Source organism: Pinus tabuliformis, chromosome 7, assembly GCF_031772625.1.
Source record: "Pinus tabuliformis cultivar Carrire ecotype Pingquan chromosome 7, CPIR1, whole genome shotgun sequence".
Classification (NCBI taxonomy): domain Eukaryota; kingdom Viridiplantae; phylum Streptophyta; class Pinopsida; order Pinales; family Pinaceae; genus Pinus; species Pinus tabuliformis.
In genome coordinates, this window is record NC_142293.1 from 833,348,364 (window position 1) to 833,368,440 (window position 20,077).

At 38.4% G+C, this 20,077-nt stretch overlaps 1 protein-coding gene across 8 annotated transcripts in view; it reads right to left on the reverse strand.

Moving 5' to 3' along the window:
* Nucleotides 1-20,077, reverse strand: part of LOC149250198 (Transducin/WD40 repeat-like superfamily protein) — a 188,909-nt gene that overhangs the window by 15,344 nt on the left and 153,488 nt on the right. For 7 of the 8 annotated variants that reach the window (XM_089458943.1, XM_089458941.1, XM_089458939.1 and 4 more), the window contains 9 exons: nt 7,733-7,901; nt 7,493-7,595; nt 7,186-7,408; nt 5,407-5,465; nt 5,084-5,211; nt 4,406-4,893; nt 3,613-3,694; nt 3,327-3,503; nt 3,158-3,211 (listed from right to left, as the gene is read on the reverse strand). In XM_089458943.1, coding sequence (XP_089315069.1) covers nt 3,158-3,211; nt 3,327-3,503; nt 3,613-3,694; nt 4,406-4,893; nt 5,084-5,211; nt 5,407-5,465; nt 7,186-7,408; nt 7,493-7,595; nt 7,733-7,901 — 1,483 coding nt within the window. The remainder of the gene's footprint in view (nt 1-3,157; nt 3,212-3,326; nt 3,504-3,612; nt 3,695-4,405; nt 4,894-5,083; nt 5,212-5,406; nt 5,466-7,185; nt 7,409-7,492; nt 7,596-7,732; nt 7,902-20,077) is intronic. The other variant, XM_089458945.1, reaches the window with a different exon arrangement.

A 20,077-nucleotide genomic window follows, 5' to 3' on the forward strand; every position in this document is an offset into this window, starting at 1 on the left:
ACTCAGCTCACCCTAGAGTACATGGCAACAAGTATGGCAAGTTATGAAGCTAGTTGGCTTCACAGGTTACTTTTATGGTTATTTGGTGAAGAGCTAGATCTGATCATAATCTATTGTGATAATCAAGGTTTTATCAAATTCTCTGAGAATCTAGTGTTCTGTGACAGGTCCAAGCATATTGAGATCAAGTGTCACTTCATCAGAGATAGGATCCAAAAGGGAGCAGTTAAGCTTCACCATATCTCGACAAATGAGCAGGTTGCAAACATTTTGACCAAATCCTTGGTTAAAGGGAAGTTTGTATTTTACAAGAACAAGCTTTGAGTGGTGCATAATACCTCCCTCGTTAAGAGGGAGTATTGATGTTTGTAGCTTGAACAGGTAATTCCGCACAAGTCTAAGTTCAAGACCTATCAAAGTTGTCCAAAATCTTTACCTTAGCAATTTACTTTAAAAACTATTAACGTGAAATTATTTTTGTAATGAGTTCAATATCTGATGAAAACTAAAGCTTTTCCGTTAGTGAATTAGATAACTCTACATTGTTGATCTGAACTTGATCTCAACCTTCAGTCTCATTGAGAGATTAGGGTTATGGAGACTTAGTCGTCAATGGTTATTTGATCTGGTGACTGGTCAATAACTCAAAATTATAAAGGCAAAGGCTAGGTGAAAAATAAAGACACATTCAGTGATTGAGACACAAAGGACAGTGACTCAAGGAGATCTCAGCAATGACAATAAGGGAGTTTCATCCAATGATTAGGTCCGGAGAAGATAGCAAGTAGTAAGCATCTGAAAATATCAGCCCACACATAGGCTGTACAGCAGGCCATACAGAGACTGTACAGCACACTTGTGTGTGGGCCACACAGCATCTGCAAGCAGGTCGTACAGAAGCCGTAAGTAGGCCATACAAAAGCCAGCAGGTCAAGGGGTGATTCAACAGATTTTACAGGATCATACAGGCTGTACTGTTTTATGATAGGGCCATCTTCCCAGTAAGGGAGCCCTTATAAGCTTTGACGTTATTTTAATAAGAAGCTGATTTGAAGGGCAAAAATATTTGTGTGAAAGTTGGTTTCATTTGCTTCCGCTGTATTTTACTAGTTAAAATTAACACAGCTAACTCTAATCCAACATAAACCTTACACAAAAATATCACATTTAGAGAAGTAAACCCATGAACAAGAAAACAAGAGGTATGGTGCCCTCAAGCAAAAGAATCAATCACTAATGAGTCCAAGATGATGATACAAAAGACTCATAAGCTGTGTATTTATACACAACTTATTAGGTAGGATGCTTTCACCCATAAGGGCTTTATGGGTCCACATAAATGCCTAGTTCAGTCATAGCCACCTAGAATAATATAAAATTATGTTGAATAGATTTGCTACTAAACAATAACCTAGTAATACAATAATGAGTGCACTTAACCATAATGTCAAGTAACCACAAGTGAAGATTACCTTCACTTCAGCAAGCAAACCAAAAACAGGTAAGTACTAAGGAATCTAGTGTGGTGAATTATGCTTTGACAGTTAACCTTCAAAACTCTTTTGAGCCTTAGGTTTAACAAGATGCGATAAGTGGGCCAGCATGGGAAAATATATGAAATCTGAAAATGAGTCTTTGGTGAAGGATCAAACATAGTTGGTCACAAAGCTACCACTAGCAAAGAAACCCATTCGCTGCAAAAGGGTCTATAAAATCAAGCACCAGGCAAATGGGATGCTTAAGATGCGTAAAGTAAGTTTGGTTGCAAAGGGGTTTGCTCAGAAGCTGTGTTACCGGATCCACGAGGTCCTGATGCTGGATCCGCAGATCCACATTCCAGATACAAATATGAATAAGGATCCACCCAGATCCGCATATGATCTGCCACGTTGACGGATCCTTCAAACCCAAAAATGTATCCTATGCTACTGAAATGAATCTTGTGCCAACTAAACCTCACGTGCTGAATACCAAGCAAATAACATTAGAGTTTGGGTTTATTTTTTATTTTTTTAAGGATATTTGCCACCTGTTTGAAACTATAAAAAGCAAATACTCCATTTAGATTTTTAGTTAGATTACTTATTAGTACTCTGTAGGCTGTATAGTTGTATAAATAAGTTATTAATTACCTACAGGCTGTATAGCACATGATAATGCTAGTAGGAAAGGTCTGACAAATCAAAATTTTCAATTTTCAATTTTTGATAATGCTAACAGAAAGGCTTTGATTGTTGTGTCATCAATAATTTAATTAGATCAATCCCATCCAACTCTAGATGAAGAGTCCTCTTAGAATAATATGATACATAGACTATAGCATGTTCTCAAATAGTGTATAATATTCATTTACCATTGTAACTAGATGGGAATTTTTAGATTTTGAGGCTAATTTCAAGGAAGATGACAGGTTGATCATGATGTAGAGTTGAAATATTCAAATGATGAGCATGTAGACCCATTTTTCGACATGTAGTTGAGCCTACTCTACATCATCATATCAATAGAGTTATCATTGATGAGATACTTAATTTTGTATTTATAGTTATCCTTTTTGTATAAAGCATGATGCATCACGATTTCAGTCTTCAGATTTATAACTATCTAATGATTACAGTTCTAACATTTTGATTCATGAATGGTTTTGATTTTTAACTTTCAATATGTTTTTTAAAATTAAAAAATTATTATTGTATTTTTTGTATGTCGCATTTCCCCACCATATCCGGATCCTGGCTTTTCAGAAATCGGGTGGATCCATATCCAGATCTGTATCTGTTTCCATTTCCTGGTAACTTTGCTCGGAAGGGATTGGCAATGAAGAGACTACTGCAAAGCTGGAAACAAACCGCTTGGTTCTAACGATGGCAGTACAGTTTGGCTGGAAACAACATCAGATGGATGAGAAGGGTGTCTTCATCAATGGTGATCTAGATGAAGAAATGTACATGTACTAACCACATGGATTTCAAGTTCGAAGGAAGGAACATTTAGTATTCAAATTTGAGAAAACTCTTTATGGGCTGAAGTAAGCTGCCAGGGCAGGGTATATCAAAATTGTCAGGTATTTGGGAGAATAGATTTCACATGCATTTTAAAACAACTTAAGCACATGATTGGACTTCAGCAGTCTTATCATTACAACTTTCCCACATACCTGGCTGCAGCTGTATAGGCAGCGTCCATCAAATGCCCATGCAAGATCTGTAACCTGGAGAAAGATAACAGACAACGATGAAATCAACAGACATCAACATATGCCATCTCATTCGTCATTTACCTTTACCAAACAATTTTCATAATATGAAAGGATATTTAGTATTTACCACTTGATCATGAGCCTCGAAGTGACCTGCCTTGTGGCATTTACGCCCAGATGTGTAACATATCCAAACAGATAGAACGCCAGAACCTTTTCCAATTGCTATTAGAACTTTGTCTGGGGATTGTGGAGGTATGACCAAGGAAACTGCCGAGACAGGTACTGAATCAGCGGATACTACCTGATTAAGCAGAAATCAAAAAGAAAAGTCTTAGCATAGCAAAGATATCCATTTAATGGCAATCACAGATAAACACAAGGAAAACAGTGCACTTCAAGAAAAGGCTTACCTCTTTCAAGAGACCTAAAGGTGTGGAGCTAGCAGTAGAAGACATAGTGAGGCTTACAAGATCCCCATACCATAGCTTGACACTGCAATCAAAAAGAAAACTTGTATTTTCAATCTACATATACATTGTATATATCATCAAACCTTCCACAACGTGTTTAAAATACTAAATTTTCTAATTTGTCATCATTGCATACAATTAATTCATTTCATTATGAAATCCTACATTCTGAGTTATTAACTCCAGCAAGTTGCATTTGCATATCTCAAACATTCAGTCTGAAGCAATTCTCTAATTTAAACGAGAAAGTCTAATCAATCCTCAGCCATCCATATATAACCAAACAAGTCTACATCACTGATGACTTGGCTTGATTTAGTTGTTATAAACTCGGGAAAAAAAATTGATCTAGGTTAGCATTTAAGGAATAGCTGTAGTTCATAAAATTTCAACTTTCAATGATGTACAAGTTGTCATATTTAGATTTATCAAACTTGCAAATAGTTCTGGCTGAGTGTGCAAAGAATAGGTTCCTTTGCAATTGGTGTGTAGGATTCCAGCAGTGAGGTGAATAGTGAGGCTGAGTTATATTCAAATAGGATCCCCAAATATGCAAGTGACATGTGAGGGTGAAAAAGTATATGTCCAACAGTATATTCAAAACCACAATAAAAAACGAATATAGTGTTCCAACTCCACAAGTAGGCAAGCTTAACAACAAAGAAATCAGGATGGAAAGATCACACAAAAGCCCTGCTTTATCTCCAGAAAAGTAATGCAGATAGATTATTACTTTCCATCAGAACTTCCAGTGGCCAAAAGAAGTTTGTCGCTTGAACTATCCACATCCATTTTGCCAGAAGCATTTACAGTGCACATGGCCCAACTCGCTGCAGTAACCCAAGATTTATGCGCCTGAAGCAAGCCAATAAACCTCACTTCTGGCTGTTGCTGGCAATGTTCAATAGTGTACAGCTGTGGTTCAAGGACTCTCCATAAAGAAACTTTACCAGACTTTGCTCCAACAGCCAATATAGCAGAACTGTTGGATGAACTTCCCAAAGAACCATCATCTCCTTCCAAAGAGGATTTAACTGTTGGTGACCAAGCAACAACAAGAGATGCCAATAGCCCAATGCGAACTGCATATTGATCTGCACTGATCACAGATGATAGGTCATTTATGGAGCGTTTCCTTCCTGCCTTTGCACTGGATTTTACTGGCATCTCTTGACATTGGCCTTTCCCCAGGTCAGTAGCATCCTTAACCACTACCAAACCCTGCAGTTAATAATATAATGATTAAGACATAAGAACAAGTGCCAATCTATATACTAATGAGAAAGAACTGACTGGCTTAAGCAAGTGACACGATAAGATTCTGTCCGATCAAACCTAAGGCTGGCAATGCTTCTTTTTTCCTTAAACTATAAACTAAGTAAACAGAGTATAAGAATGGAAAACTGCATACATTTTGAGAAGCCCTTTTGACTTGCAAATCAAGCTCTACAACAGTAACTCGCCATGATTTCTGTTCGCCATTCCATATCGGTGCTAGCCTCACATTATCAGGATCTAATGAAATGCATCCATACTCCCCTGGAATGTACCAAAGAAATAAAGCAGGCTTCTTAAAAAATATCCCACCAGAATGAAAATACCACAAAGGAACCTATACATAGAGGAATGATGAAAGGAAACACAACCAAATCAAAGTGAATCATATTCAGAATATTATAAATGACGACTATGCCATTAACAATGAATTCGGTGTTGCATATGTTTAAATCGCACCAGGAAAGTTCACCATAAGCCCTGGCCCATTGAATCCCATAAAAGAACCTTCTACCCACCTGCAGACAAGGCAGTAATTTTGCTTTCGTTAGAACCAAATGAATATACACAGGAACACTGTAAATAATCAGCAAATTATGAAACAGAATAGTTCTAAATGACCTCATTCCCACACCCCATTCCTGAACGAATACTTCAAAAATCCTATTATAATGTGTCCAATAATCACCACTCTTTACTATTAAAAAACCTTGCTATTTATTAGGTAGTATTACTGCATCCTAGGCTGTTTGTTCAAACTCAAGAAATGTCAATATAAGAAAAATATCTTCTATTTAAAATGGATGGAAAGTGTAAAAAGATGAGGTTAATTAAATTGATCTCCTTCTTTTAAAAGTAGAGCAAGAACCAGTAAATTGTCCTTTAAGGATGCAGCAACAAAATCATTTCCATCCTGCAAATTGATTTAATATTTACATTGCTTAAAAGTAGTGAAGTAGTTTCTAGAGAAAACTCAAACTGTGATAACTGATGAGGAGTTGAAAGGTCCGACGTTTCAGGTGAACACTTCACCCATCATCAGGGACAAGAAGCAAAAATCATAGGTGAAGAGGAAGAGAGACCCAACCAATTTATAAAGAGAGTGCTGGGAAAGAGACATTAGGAAATTATTTAATTAAACCAGTAAAGGACCAATTGAATAAATGAAGGGAATATTATTTGAAAAAGTTTTTTATTATTCCAAAAAAAATAACAATTAATAATAATATTATTATAACTAATGTTAATAATAGTAATAAAATATAATAATAATAATAATAATAATAATTATTATTATTATTATTAGTATTATTATTAATGTTATAATATTCATAATAATATTATTAAGTATTATTATTATAATAATGACCCTAAAATTTTATTAATAATAAATCCGGAGAATATTATAATAATATAAAAAATTATTATTATTATTATAATAATATAATAATTATTATTATTAATAAAAATGTTATAATATTAAGTAAAATTATTATTATTATAATATATCTTAATAATTTTATTAATAATAAATCCTAAGAATATAATATTATTATAATAATATTTATTATTAACAATAATGTTATTAGAATAATATTATTAATAATTAATATTGCTATTCCAAACAATATTATTAATAATAATATTATTATTCTAATTTTCAATTAAATATTATTATTGTTCTAAATGTAGTTACTCATATTATTATTAATGCTAGGGTTATAGAGTAAGAAGCAAAGGAATTAACAATACTATTATTATAATTATATTATTATTCAAAATATTAATTATTAATATTAACTAATAGAATATTATTAGGTCCAAAGATCATAAGAGAAAAATAAAAAGAAAGAGGTAAGGAAACAAGGTCAAGAAACAGGGAGGGGAAGAAAACTAGTGAGTAGGAAACGAGGAGGGAAACCTTCAAAAGTGAAAAGGGAATATGTTGCAAAAGCTTAAAATTTCTCCTGGAAGCACATCATCCAAAGCAAAAAAAAAAATCAGTAGAATGCTAAAAATTGTGCAGAATTTCATGAAGGTCGAAAATGACATGCACTTTCCATGGATTTATGCAAAATCTGGATACCATAATCTTTCTAACAGCCATAAGATACTTGTAGCTAACCCCCTCGAAAAATGTAGTTTAGAAGCAGGGATTCCCACCTTGATTAATCCAAAAAATTTCTCTAGACAAAAAATCGGTGAAATGGACACACATATCAAAGGGGAGAAAAAAACCTGTTACTTATCCAGGCTTCCACCAGCTGTCCATTCACAGGAACTTGTTCTGAACCTTCAGCATATGTCGCCATTGATATCCCTTTTGGCAAATTACCAGCATTTATACAAGGCCGTATCTTTTGCAAAAAATAGTTCTGCTTAGTTGTCATATCATCTGAGGTTTTTGAATCAGTTTTCCCATCAACTCTCGAATCCAATGCAACCCATTCCTCTTGCATTTCTGTTAAAAGGGCAAGCAGATTAGAAATCAAGAGGACAGGCAAAATAGAAATGAATGATAGAAATAAAACTCCAACTGATTTACCATCTGCTGAAGTTCCTGTGAATTGTACTAAGGCTTTCCTGTCTTCTAGGCGTTCAATTCTCCCCCTAACCCAGAAGCGTAATGAACCATTTGCTTTCAGCACCTACAATAGATAGAAATGGCAACCACAGCTCAATGCCTGAGTTTCCAAAAGTGAGTAGGAATGAATGCTGCCCAAACGATATAATGCAATGTTGCCAACAATTATAAGTTTGTAAGCATTACAAATCATGTTCATACCTCCACAGATGCTCCCTCCTCAACTGCCGCCCATGGCATCAAGGTACATCTTGTATGGAAAGTAACCCTCTTATTAGGGTGCTCCGAAGACTCTTCATTTAGATCATCATCAGAATCCTGACTACCGTCATAAGATGAGTAATGGTCTATTGTATCTGAGTGTGCCGTACTGCATCAAGTTGGTTAGAGAAAAACCAAAATGAAGAAACCAATACTATACAGTGATCTATTACATATCAAAATCTTAGATAGATAAACGTAAACATTTTATTAGTCTAATTTAACTGTTGATTTGGGGTAGTATCATATGTGCTCTAGCCATGAAAATTGGTGGAGAGGCTAAAGCACATGAGATCTCCAAGACCCAAAAATGGTTTGGGCAGATTCTAACCGGTTTGGGAGATATTAAAATAATATTTTTAATGAAGTTCCTAAGTCTAAACTTAGGAAAAATAAAATATTAATGGGTATTAATATAAAACTAGGTTAGAAGGTTCCAAAAGTCATGGATCAAACCAAATCTACTCTTAGCCGTTGATTAGAGATTTAATCTTGGCCATTGAAGAACCAATGAGAAAAGTATAAGAGGAGGCTTGAGGGTCAGTTGGAGAACACACCAGAGTGATCAGTCATTCGTTTTGCTAGAGCGGGGTTGTTAAGCAAAGTCGAATCAGTGAGAGGCAGTGAGTACTGGACAGAGAGGCAGAGACAGTGCCGAGAGACCAGCGCAGAGACAAAGAGCAAGAAGCAACAGCCAGAGCAGGCCACGCAGAGCCCAGCAAAGACAGCGCAGAGCCCAGAGGGACTGCGTCATCCATGCAGAGGGCAGAGGGAGTGATGCAGAGGGTCCCAGAGGCTACGCAGTACCTCAAAGGGCTGACACAAGGAGGTTTGAGGCTAACACAGAGCAACAAGAGGCTGACACAGAGGCCAGAAGGGCCAGCACAGAGCTTCAGAGTCGTTGGAGAGGGTTTCGTGGGACAGGTTTTATGAGTACCTATTTCCGAATAGAGAGGTATTGTTGCCATGTATTTTTCTCTATCGGGTGAGCCGGTTAGGCACCCAGTTGTACTCAAGGAAATATTGCATAATAATGTACTCTCAGAATAGCTGCACCAGTTTTCCCGCATTGGGTTTTTCCGGGGACATTTGTCCAAAAATAACGGTGTCACTTGTGTGTTTGTTTTATTTCAACCGTTATTCTGTAGATGTTGTGATTGTATTGTGTTTATTTCGGTATTTAAATGTTTTAAATAACTTGTTCGAATTTAAATAAATACAAGAAATAAACCAACAGAATACAAATTAATTATCTAATGGATAGGCTTAGAATATTTCAACAATAACAAGTTCCACATGCAATGCCTTTCTAACTTATTATGAAAAATAATAAAGAGCAGATAACTATTTACATCACACAACAAATGCCAAGAGCATGTTAAGCATTAATATTCATAGTTTTTCTCTTTCAACCTCAGATGCTAGGAGCATCTACTGCTCCTACATCCTCCCCAATATCATACTGTCAGACCTCACAATGGTTCCAGAGGACTCCAATAGCAAGCCAGTGCCCAGGTCACCCTCCTCACCCTCGGCCATCAGACCCAGAAGACCTCGACATCATTGGCTTCATCATCAGCTAGCTCTCTCTCATTCTTTCTATCTTGACCAGCTCTTGTGTAGTCCACTTTTCCAGTCTTGGACAAGCTCACTTAGCATCTCATCAGTGTATCACCATACCTTTGTCATGGTTATATACATGTGTTTTGAGGCTGTACTACGATTCTTGTGGAAGTCATGACCTTGGAAACACAACTTACCACAAAACATATTTCTGGCATGGAGAAATATCAATAAATTGAACTTCATACCAGTTGTCTATACAATGTTTCATCTACCTTCCCAGGATCATCTTCTGTTGATAGCTTCAAACTTGTTTCAATCAGTGCTCTTGATGGTTTACAATCTGCCATTCTGAATAAAGAAATTCTCTCCACTACTTTGCTTGCAAGATGAAAATGCTCTCTCTTCTGCCATACTTCATATTCAAGTTTCAACACAGTAATACAGAAGACCTAAATTTGTCATCTCAAGTGCTTTTTCTAGATCCTGTGCAACTTTATGAATTACACGGGTACTACTACTAAATTACTAATTATGAGATTACCTAAATAAACAAGGATAACAATATCATTACTGTTAAAGTTTGTACCTTTGTAAGTGCTTTCACTTCTCAATTCAGCAGGTACCTCTTAGGGTGGCCAACACCTGAGTGCATGCAAGGTACAGTTAACAGGTTACAGCAGGCTCCCCAAAAGCAGTGGCACATTAGCAGAGAACCCATCTCACTTCCTATGTGCAGCAGAAGTGTCGCCTTGAGCATGGAAGAAACAGGCCTTTACAAACCACAGCAGTTATAAGGAGATGAGAGGGTCACGAAATTAAAATAGTGCTTGTTGTCTTATTTTGGTTGTTCTAAACTCAGTAGATTAGGTTCAGTTCTATTTTAGAGTCACTTTTCTAATTGTGAGTTACAATTCCAGTTTTAGGAAAAGAGCACTAGATAGGTGGACGTCCAGTTTTAGAGAGAAAGAGCACTGATCCCATGAGAGGGTAAAGGTGAGGTGCATGTGTATGCCACTCCAGTCCAAAGCTCTAAATGCAGTTCTCTAGGAGGTCAGTGCATGCATGCATGTATGCAGGCTGGGCACTCTAACGTAGTCCGTAATGTCCTGTTAATTTTAGTGCACAACCCAAACCTCCTCTACAAATAGGGGCTGGGTCTTTATTGTTATTCATTCAGTTCAGTGGAGAACAGTGAGCGAATAGGGTTGGGATTTGAGGCTTCCAGTGTTTCCTGTTTTCAGAGTAATAAAAACTATGATATGATTTAACTTTCACATCTGCTGTACTTGCTATTATTTTCAGAATGATGTGTTTCAGTTCCTATTAGAATCAGATATTGATAGTATTTTCAGTTTTCTGTTGTTCCTAAGCAGGTACCTTAGGTCAGATTTCTACGAGTGGTACCATGCGCTGAGAATTCCAACACAGTATCAGCAGTGTATCTGAAATCTTCTAGACTTCGTGTATGGACAATGGAGAGACTAGCTCTCCGAAGTAGAAAGCTGCTGGAGGATTTCAGGGGGTGTGAAACCAGAGTAGCTTCAGGGGTTGACACAGATGTGCCAGCGAATGGTAATTGGACCTAAAAAGGGTTGAAAGGGTGTTTTTTCCCAGGATCTTCCAGTAATTGGAAGACTAGGTTTGACAGGTGATAGGTGATCTGCAGTTACTATAAGTTGCAGATCTGAATTTTGTGTTGACTGATTTGTTTTCTGATTTTGTTCTTGTAGAGTTGCAGAAATGGCCACCCCCAGTAGGCACGAGTTTGATCATCTAGAGGATGCCTCTAATTTTATACTGTGGAAACACGGATTGTGTAACTTCTAGAAGCAGCAAACTTAAGGTAATTTTCAGAGACAAAGGTCAGGTTACCCCCCATTTCAGCAGGGATACACATATATTTTTGCAGTATGTTTCACACCAATGTAAGCCCAAGGTCACAAGTTAAAGCCTTGTAACAACCATGTGAGGCTTTGTATTAGGTGTCCTAGAACTCGTGTTTGGTCAAACCATGGCTGGTCCCTTTGGGTTCATCTCTGGCTCCATTTTTCCTAGATAGGATTGGAGGGCCTTGGATGGGTTTTGCTTATGTAGGGGTGATCACCAGTTTATGGACCAGTCCAGCTAGCCTAAGTGCACCTATGTCTTACAAGTTACAACATAGTTATGTGTCTATTGAGTCCATATGTGGCCTTCGCCTTGGTGCAATATCCCTCAAATGTTTCTCAATATGGCAATCTTAAATATCCTAAGGCAGTTCATCTTTCCCAATGCAAGTGGTCCCAGAAGCAAAAAAGTCAACTTGGTCCCAATTTGTTCAACTTGATGAGAGGATGACGTGCCACATTAAATTTTTCCAAGCAGTGAAGACATTCTCAAGTTATGGCTTGTCAAAGACGGTCAACAAGTACTACCAGTTTCCAAGTAGCAAAATAGGGGCACTGTTGAGCAGTTTTGGACATGCATTAGATCAAAAGTGGCCTATAAGAAAGGAGGAACAAAACCCATGTCTCAAATTTTCCAGGTTGCTCAAGCCATTAGAGATATAGCATAGGGGCATAATGATGTGGCAAATGCAATGATGGTGTGGCAACTTAGGGCATAATATGGAAAATTGGAGCAAGACCTAGATGAAATCAAGGCAAGTTACAGCAAACCCAAGTGGCAGAATCATCAAATTCACCAAGGTGTTGAAGATCAAGCAAAAAGGTGGTGAAGTCAAGTTTACTATTCATTAATGGTCAAGTAAACTAGTTGTTAGAGCTTCAACATAGTAGTTATGGACAGCCAAATGGAATGTTGAGGTGTTATGAACCAAGATATTGATGAGTGGACAAAAATTTAGGTATGTTTTCCAAGTTGGACATTGGACCTCCAAAGTTTACTATTCTTTATTTTTGGTTTTCTAGGGACATAAGCAAAGGGAATATGGACCTCCAAGTAATTGTGATATTTATTAAAATCACTTAAGCCTCCAACATGTGGATTGCTAAAAAACATTGTGTTCTAGAGTAGTACAACTAGCCTTTAGCTAGCCATTATCTAGCCATTAAGAAAAGTTTTATAAAAGGCTAGTCCAAATAGTCTCTCCTATCGAGTTGTTATTGTTGACTATGAGATCATTTTACGTCATTCAATAAAGAAACCATTTTGCAAATGTTGATTTCTGGTAGCATCGGATGTGCTCTAAGCCTCAAAATTTGCAAGGAGGCTTGGCAACATGCATTCCACAATACCCAGAAATTGTTTTGGGAAATTCCACCCAGAGACAATTTTATTAAAATAATTCATTATTTTTAATGGGTACCTAAGTCTAAACTTAGATAATTAAAATAATTAAAGGGTCTTAATCTAACTATGGGTGAAACTTCTAGAAGAAGACGAGGATCAAGCCAAAATGATCTGAGCCGTTGATTAAGATCTAATCTGGGCTGTTGGTTCTCAACAGAAGGATTATAAGAGGAGGCTTGAGGGGCATTTGGAAAATACATCCAGTGAAGATTAGAAGATCGAATTTCTGAAGCACAACAGTTGCCGGAAAGAGAATTCAAAGTGCTCTTTTGAAGTGAGAGGCATGGATAGTATTCGGTGAGGAGTTTTCCTGGGTCGGAGAATACTCAGCAGAGAAGGCAGAGAGAGATCTAGTAGAGGCAGCACAAAGCCAGAGAGGCTAATGCAGGGCCACGTAGAGGCATAGTAGAAGCCCAGAGGGGATTCATAAATTTGCTGGAGAATCGATTTCCAGAGCCAGAAGTCGGTTTGTGAGACCGGGAGGGCAGAAGTAGAAGTCTCAAACACAAATCGATCAATTGAGAGGAGTGACACAGACCCCAATAGCTGTGACGCAGGGCCTACGCAAGGATTGCGTAGAGACTGCACAGAGGCATCCAGGGGTTGGCCATTCAGTGGTTGGATCAACCAGGATTTCCAGTGATAGTGTGAGGTAATCTCACTCATCTCTCTATCAATAATATTCTCTGTACTGGATAGTCAACAGGGCATCCAAAGATTGTATTCAAAATTACTACTACATAATAATAAAACCATCAGTTGTTGCACTGGTTTTCCTGCATTGGGTTTTCCGGGGACATTTTTCCAAAAATAACTATGTAGATGTGTTGTGTATTTCTTTCTTGTTCAGTTTCTTGTTTCCACGTTTTATTTAAATGGTGAAGCCTGCAGTGTATTAGTTTCAGTGTTTACTATAGGAAACAGTAAATAATTTTGTTCAGTAATTAACAAATAGAAGAAACGTAATCAGTTGTGGAAGTAGAAATTTGGGCTTCCAAATTTTCACATGGTATCAGAGTTGCAGGTGAAACAAGAGAACAGAGTTGGAAGAACCCAGCGCTGAAGGAAGAAGGGAAGTCGAAGTGCTGCATAGGCAGCAAATCGAATCCCCAGAGGGTTTGCGCAGTCCAGGCCAGGAGGGCAAGATTTTCGTGGAAAATCTCTCTCTGAGTGAGTCGACAGAGAGGTAGGATTTCCATATCGAAATTTGTCAACATCAAAAGGAGCAGTGCAACAGCTTCAGCAAAGAGGGGTTTGTGGTGTGACGCAGTTTCTACAAGCAGTTGTTGGGCAGAAAGACATCAAAAGGAAGAAGAGAGACCTGAGGGAATTTCTTCCTCAGAGAATTCCTAGCCAAGGAATTCGAATTCTCATTTGTTGAGCAGCAATAAGGAGCAGCAGATCTACTGACTCTAGTAGGGAGTGCGTAGGCTAGCCCAGCAACAACACAGAGGAGAGAGGAGGTCATTCAACCTTTTTTTTATTGGCAGAGATGGCAGCCAGTGGGTTGAGAGATCAGGATCGGTTGGATGGTGCATCCAACTATGTAATCTAGAAGGCCAGGATGTCATGCCTTCTGGATGAACATTTTCTCAAGATCTACGTCGACAATGTCGTAGCTGAGACTACGTATCCAAATCCGCTCAAGAAGTACAAGGCAGAGATGGCGAAGGCCAAGCGAATGATCCTCGATGGAGTGAAGGATCATGTAGAGTGTCACATCTCAGGCAAAGGGACTGCCAAGGAGATGTGGGATGGATGCCTTTCCCACGCTATATCAGGGATCTTCCAAGCAACGAAAGATGTAATTAGAGCAGAAGATGAGATCCACGCAGATGAAAAAGGGGGAACGCATTGATTCATTCCTTGCAAAGCTTCAGAAGACATGACGAGTTGGCAGCGGTGGGCTATGTCATAGGGTTCACCGAATTTGAACCTTGAGGTTCGAAATTCGGCGAACCCAAAAAAAAAATCATTCATGTTCGGCGAACTTGATAGTCGAACCTCAACGAATTCGAACCTAAAGCCTAATTAATATAAAAAATAGCAAAAAAAAAAAAAAAATGTTGTTCGAGTTGTTTTTGTCAGTTGTTTTAAGGTTTATGAGAAAAACCATGGGCAGCACATGGTTTTCTCTTGTTTCACTTACCGCCACTTAGTTTCCTATGGTCGCCACTGGTTTGGATTTATTTACCATGGTTGTCAATAGATTTTCACAAGCCAACTTCAGTTTGAGTGTACTCGCTCTATTGTGCTCAATGTTGTCATTGCATGTTGTATTGTTTGCAATTTCCTGAATTCAATTTCTAAATGTTGCTTGTCCTCGTCGCCCAGAGCGTGAAGTGAATAGTGGTCGTGATTTGTGGGTCGTGGGTGCTCACTGCTACTCATATAGCTTTATTGATTGATATGGATTTTTTATTATTTTTTGTCATATATATATATGTGTGTGTGTGTGTGTGTGTTGAAAAATATGTATAGTTGAACTTAATGTCGAACCTCATACAAATCCCATCGGAATATTCGAATTTGAATCGAACTTAATCGTTGTCGAACTCAAATTCGAACCTGAACCGTGTGACATAGGTTGTGGGGTCAATACCTCAGCCTACCGAGATGGTGAGGCTGGCCCTGAACTCAGTTTCAGAAGAGTGGCAAGTATTTGTCCAAAGCATCCTGGGCAAGGAGAAATTGCCAGACTGGGAAGGGATGTGGGTCGCTCTTCAGCAGGAAGAGATGAGGAGAGACTTAGTCAAGTGCAAAATTGACGGTAGCAACAGCAGCAATGGGACGAAGCACAAGGAGGAGGAGGAGAATGCAGCCCTCGCATCTAAGGTGCAGCAAGAGCAACGGAAAAGAAGAAAGAATTTTTGAAGATCAAGTGCTTGCGGTGTGGTGAACTTGGTCACTATGCTACGCAGTGTCCTCTCAAGAAGAAGGACAATGACGAGAAGCATGATCCGAAGGTTGCATCCGCACATACCGACGAGGAGTTTGCCATGATTGCCAAGAGGTGGGGTGATATAGAACTGTAGTTCGAAAGAACTACAAATGGGCAAGATCCTTGAGGATTCCACCTTTTGGATCGATACCTTGCTACGGGAGCCCAGATCAGAAGTAGCAGGATGGACCAGTGTCAGTTGATGCAGAGGAGTGTTGGAGTGACAGTTGCAGTGGCTAGAAACTCCAGAGACTAAGCAACGCACAACTAGAGTTGGCAGCAGTGCAGTGGGCACAGTGCAAAGTCAACAGCGACATAGAGGCTTCAGAGGGTCAACGCAGAGACTAGCAGTAGTCAAAATTCCAACAACAGATGCATCATACTGAACACCTATTCAGTAATTTTGGATGTTTTTTTGTTGTTCATGCAGTAGCAGCAGTAATTGGAGAAGGTTGTAGTGGAGATGCAGTGTTGGCACTGGTAGTACCAGCAGCAGCACGGATAAAGAATTTGAGAGGGAGTTGCAGTACAGATGTAGTGTTCGGAGTGGCAGTGTCAGCGGCAGTACAGATGTAGCATTTGCGCAGTAGTTGGTGGGCAGCAATGTCAGACATCAACAGCGTAGAGGGAGATGTTTCAGAGTCAAAGAAATGCTTCTGTAGGTTGTATTACTAGAGAACATTCCTCGTTAAAAGAGAGTGTTGATTTATGGTAGCATCGGATGCGCTCTAAGCCTCTAAATTTGCAAGGAGGCTTAGACATGTGCATTCCATAATACCCAGAAATCGTTTTGGGAAATTCCACCCAGAGAGTTTTATTAAAATAATTAATTATTTTTAATGGGTGCCTAAGTCTAAACTTAGTAAATTAAAATAATTAAGGGGTCTTAATCTAAGAAGACGAGGATCAAGCCAAAATGATCTGAGCCATTGATTAGCATCTAATCTAGGTCGTTGGTTCTCACCAGAAGGATTATAAGAGGAGGCTTGAGGGGCATTTGGAAAATACATCGAGTGAAGATCAAAAGATCGAATTTCTAAAGCACAACAGTTGTCAGGAAGAGAATTTGAAGTGATCTTTTGCAGTGAAGGGCAGGGATAGTATCCGGTGAGGAGTTTTCCTCGGCTAGAGAATACTCAGCAAAGGCAGAGAGAGATCCAGCAGAGGCATCGTAGTACCAGAGAGGTTGACGCAGGGCCACGCAGAAGCCCAGAGGGGATCCGTAAATTGTTGCACCATTTTCCCGCATTGGGTTTTTCCGAGGACATTTGTCCAAAATTAACTATGTAGTTGTGTTGTGTATTTCTTTCTTGTTCAATTTCTTGTTTCCACATTTTATTTAAATGGTGAAGGCTGCAGTGTATTAGTTTCGGTGTTTACCGTAGGAAACAGTAAATAATTTTGTTCAGTAATTAACAAATAGTAGAAACGTAATCAGTTGCTACAGTAGAAATTTGGGCTTCCAAATTTTCACAGCAAACACTTGTGTTATTCGGTTGAGTTTTCTATTCCTTCTTTTCTTAGCTTTAGCCTATAAATTATGTTTAATAGAATAATTTGCAGGTATTATTTGGTTATCGCAAAGTTGTTATAACGATCTATCGAGGGACAGATAGTCACATGGTAGGGGAGATCTACCCCAAGCCTTTACCTCGCCCTTAGCTACCATCAAGAAGACACATTCTAGTGTTGGACAAGCACTGTAGGGGGGATCTTTAACAAGAGTGTGGGATATTGATGCTACTTTTGGTATACCAATTAGTGTTGAAATTGTAGCTATGGTCGGTCTTCATAAAATTATTTATTTTCATTGTATTTAAGAAAAACAAAATTATTATTTTTTATAATTTCAAGTGGCTCCACAAGTGCTAGGCTGGCTCTTCTAGATGATCAAGTCGACTTGCCTAGAAACTCACATGATGGCTAGTTGGCTTGCCTTGAAACTCTCTCATTCAGATCACATGATGGCTAGTTGGCTTGCCTTGAAACTCTCTCATTCGGATCACATGATGGCTAGTTGGCTTGCCTAGAAACTCACTCATTCGAATCACATGATGGCTATATAGAGAGGTTAATTCGCTCTCCTTGGGATGCAATTCAAACACACATACCTTACTCATCTGCTCTCCTATGTGAAGTGGTTTGAGATCTGTAGATCTGCTCATTACATTTATGATTTGAAATCAGTGATTAGAGATCTGCTCATTATACTTATGATCTGAAGTCAAAGGTTCAAGATTTGCTCATTATACTTATGATCTAAAGTCAAAGGTTCAAGATCTGCTCATTATACTTATGATCTAAAGTCAAAGGTTAGAAATCTGCTTGTTATACTTGTGATTTGAAGTCTGGTGACAAACATTTGATTATTATACTTGTGATCTGAAGTCTGGTGAGCGAGATTTGATTACTATACTTGTGATCTGAATTTTGGTGACCAAGATTTGCTCATTATCAGAAGTTTGCTTTGTTCCTGACTCGGACTAGGCTATGATCTAAATGTTGAAATGTGTAACTAGGTTCAGTCTTCATAAATATGAAATGTACTTTTGATTCTTGTATGTTGTAAAAAGAAAGAAAAAATTTATTATTGTTATTTTTGTAGCATGGGTTTCATGCTCAAGGTCTTTTATTTAGAGGTCAAGCACCCATTGAGTGCTTCTAGGGTTTGTCCTAGGGTCAAGAAGTCAAAAGAGTCATTGTCATATGAAGAAGACCCCATCGAGCACATTGTAACATGTAAAAAGAATTATTTTTGTATTTAAAAGTGTCAAAATACCCTCCAAGACCAAGTTGGCCTGGCAGCTAAGAAGTCGGCCTCATTAGGGCATGTCATCCTCCTTGGAAGCCTATATATAGGAGGGAACTCAACCTCCTATGGACACTCACTCATCTTCTCATCATCTAAGCGAAGGAGAAGTAGAAGAAGGCTAGCAAAGAAGGAAGAAGGACGAAGGACGAAAGTTTGGGTTATCTCTCTCTCTCTCTCCCTCTCTCTCTCTCATGTGCGAAGAAGGAAGGCTAGGGTTTTGATGTTGCAAGGTCAAAGTTGAGGAAATTGCAAAAAGAAGGTTGAAGGAAGGTCTATTAGGTCACCTACAAGCCCTAGAAGGAGGAGGAACCCAAGCGAAGGTCAAAGGAAGCCTTGGAAGCCCTAAAATTGCTCACACGTGTGGAAGCAGTAACTGTTGTAGGGGCCGAAAATTTCAGACCTGCAGTGAAGGCCGAAATTTTGTGGCTAGGGGTCGAAGTTGTGCAACTACAAGAGATTTGACTCGGTTTGACTTGGACAGACGAGGCACATCATCAAGGTGGTCAGACTTGGACAAACGAGGCACATCATCAAGGTGGTCAAACTTGGTCTTGGAAGGGTATTGGTCTTGGTCTAGAGGTCTTGGAATTCGTCATTTGAAGAATCTATAAGAAGAGGAGATTTGTGGATTTTCCTCTCAAGTGGAGAGGTTTTGGCCCTAGTTTGCAGCCTACATCCTATGTTCTTGTGTATTGTTGATCTTCTTGTTTTGGTAGTTGTTTGATGATAAGAACAACATAATAATAAGAGAAGAAGCTAATAATCAAGAAAAGTAAAAATACATCACGCGCAATTATCAATTTGAAAAGAAATCATCTTAGTTGCAACCCTTTAGATTTCTCAACACTAAACCTAGATCTGAGCTCTAATCTGATTGTGATTCTATTCAAGGTCTAAACTTCAAAAGATCTATTATCTACGCCTTGTCTTTTGTGGTATGGTGAGAGGATTAGCCTCTCGATGGCGAACTCATTAGACACTCTATTGGACAGCTTGTTGACATTGTGTTGCAGATATTTACATTGGAGACTAGGCACTTGTGGAAGACATCTTGTGGTTAGTATTATGATATTATCCATGTCTTGATGTACTATTGAAGGATACCTCTAAGGAAAGGATTGATTGGGTTTTCCCCTTTGTGGGGTTTTCCCTTGGTCTTTGACCTAAACATTGGTGTCTCTTGTTATTGTGCATTGTGATCTTTACTTTCTTATCACTACTATTAGTTGAATTTCTGACGTATAATTGCTTCATGAAATTGATTAAGCTAAACTAATGGTAAATAATATCACAAGAAAATATCTGTAGATAAGAAATGTTTTTTTCAACATGGTATCAAAGCTAAGGTGAGAAATGTAGTCCTAAAGGAGAATGTCTTTTGCACTCTGTGGTTCAACATCGAACCTTTATGGCTTTACTTTGTTGCATGGCAGCTAAACTCTAAGCATTCTCCTGTGTTTTTCTCTGTGGTACTGATCTGAATGACATGATCTTGCAGCTTGTAAGGATAAGTCTCCTTTATAGATATGTCTAGCCAGGAGGGACTGAAACACTCAATTCAAGATAGAGGTGTTTATCTCAGTAAAGTGTTTAAATCACATCAGCCACAGATCTAGTTCTTGTTGATCAAAAAAGGGTCAGCTTGCAAAGTATACACCAATAGACAAGCCAATCC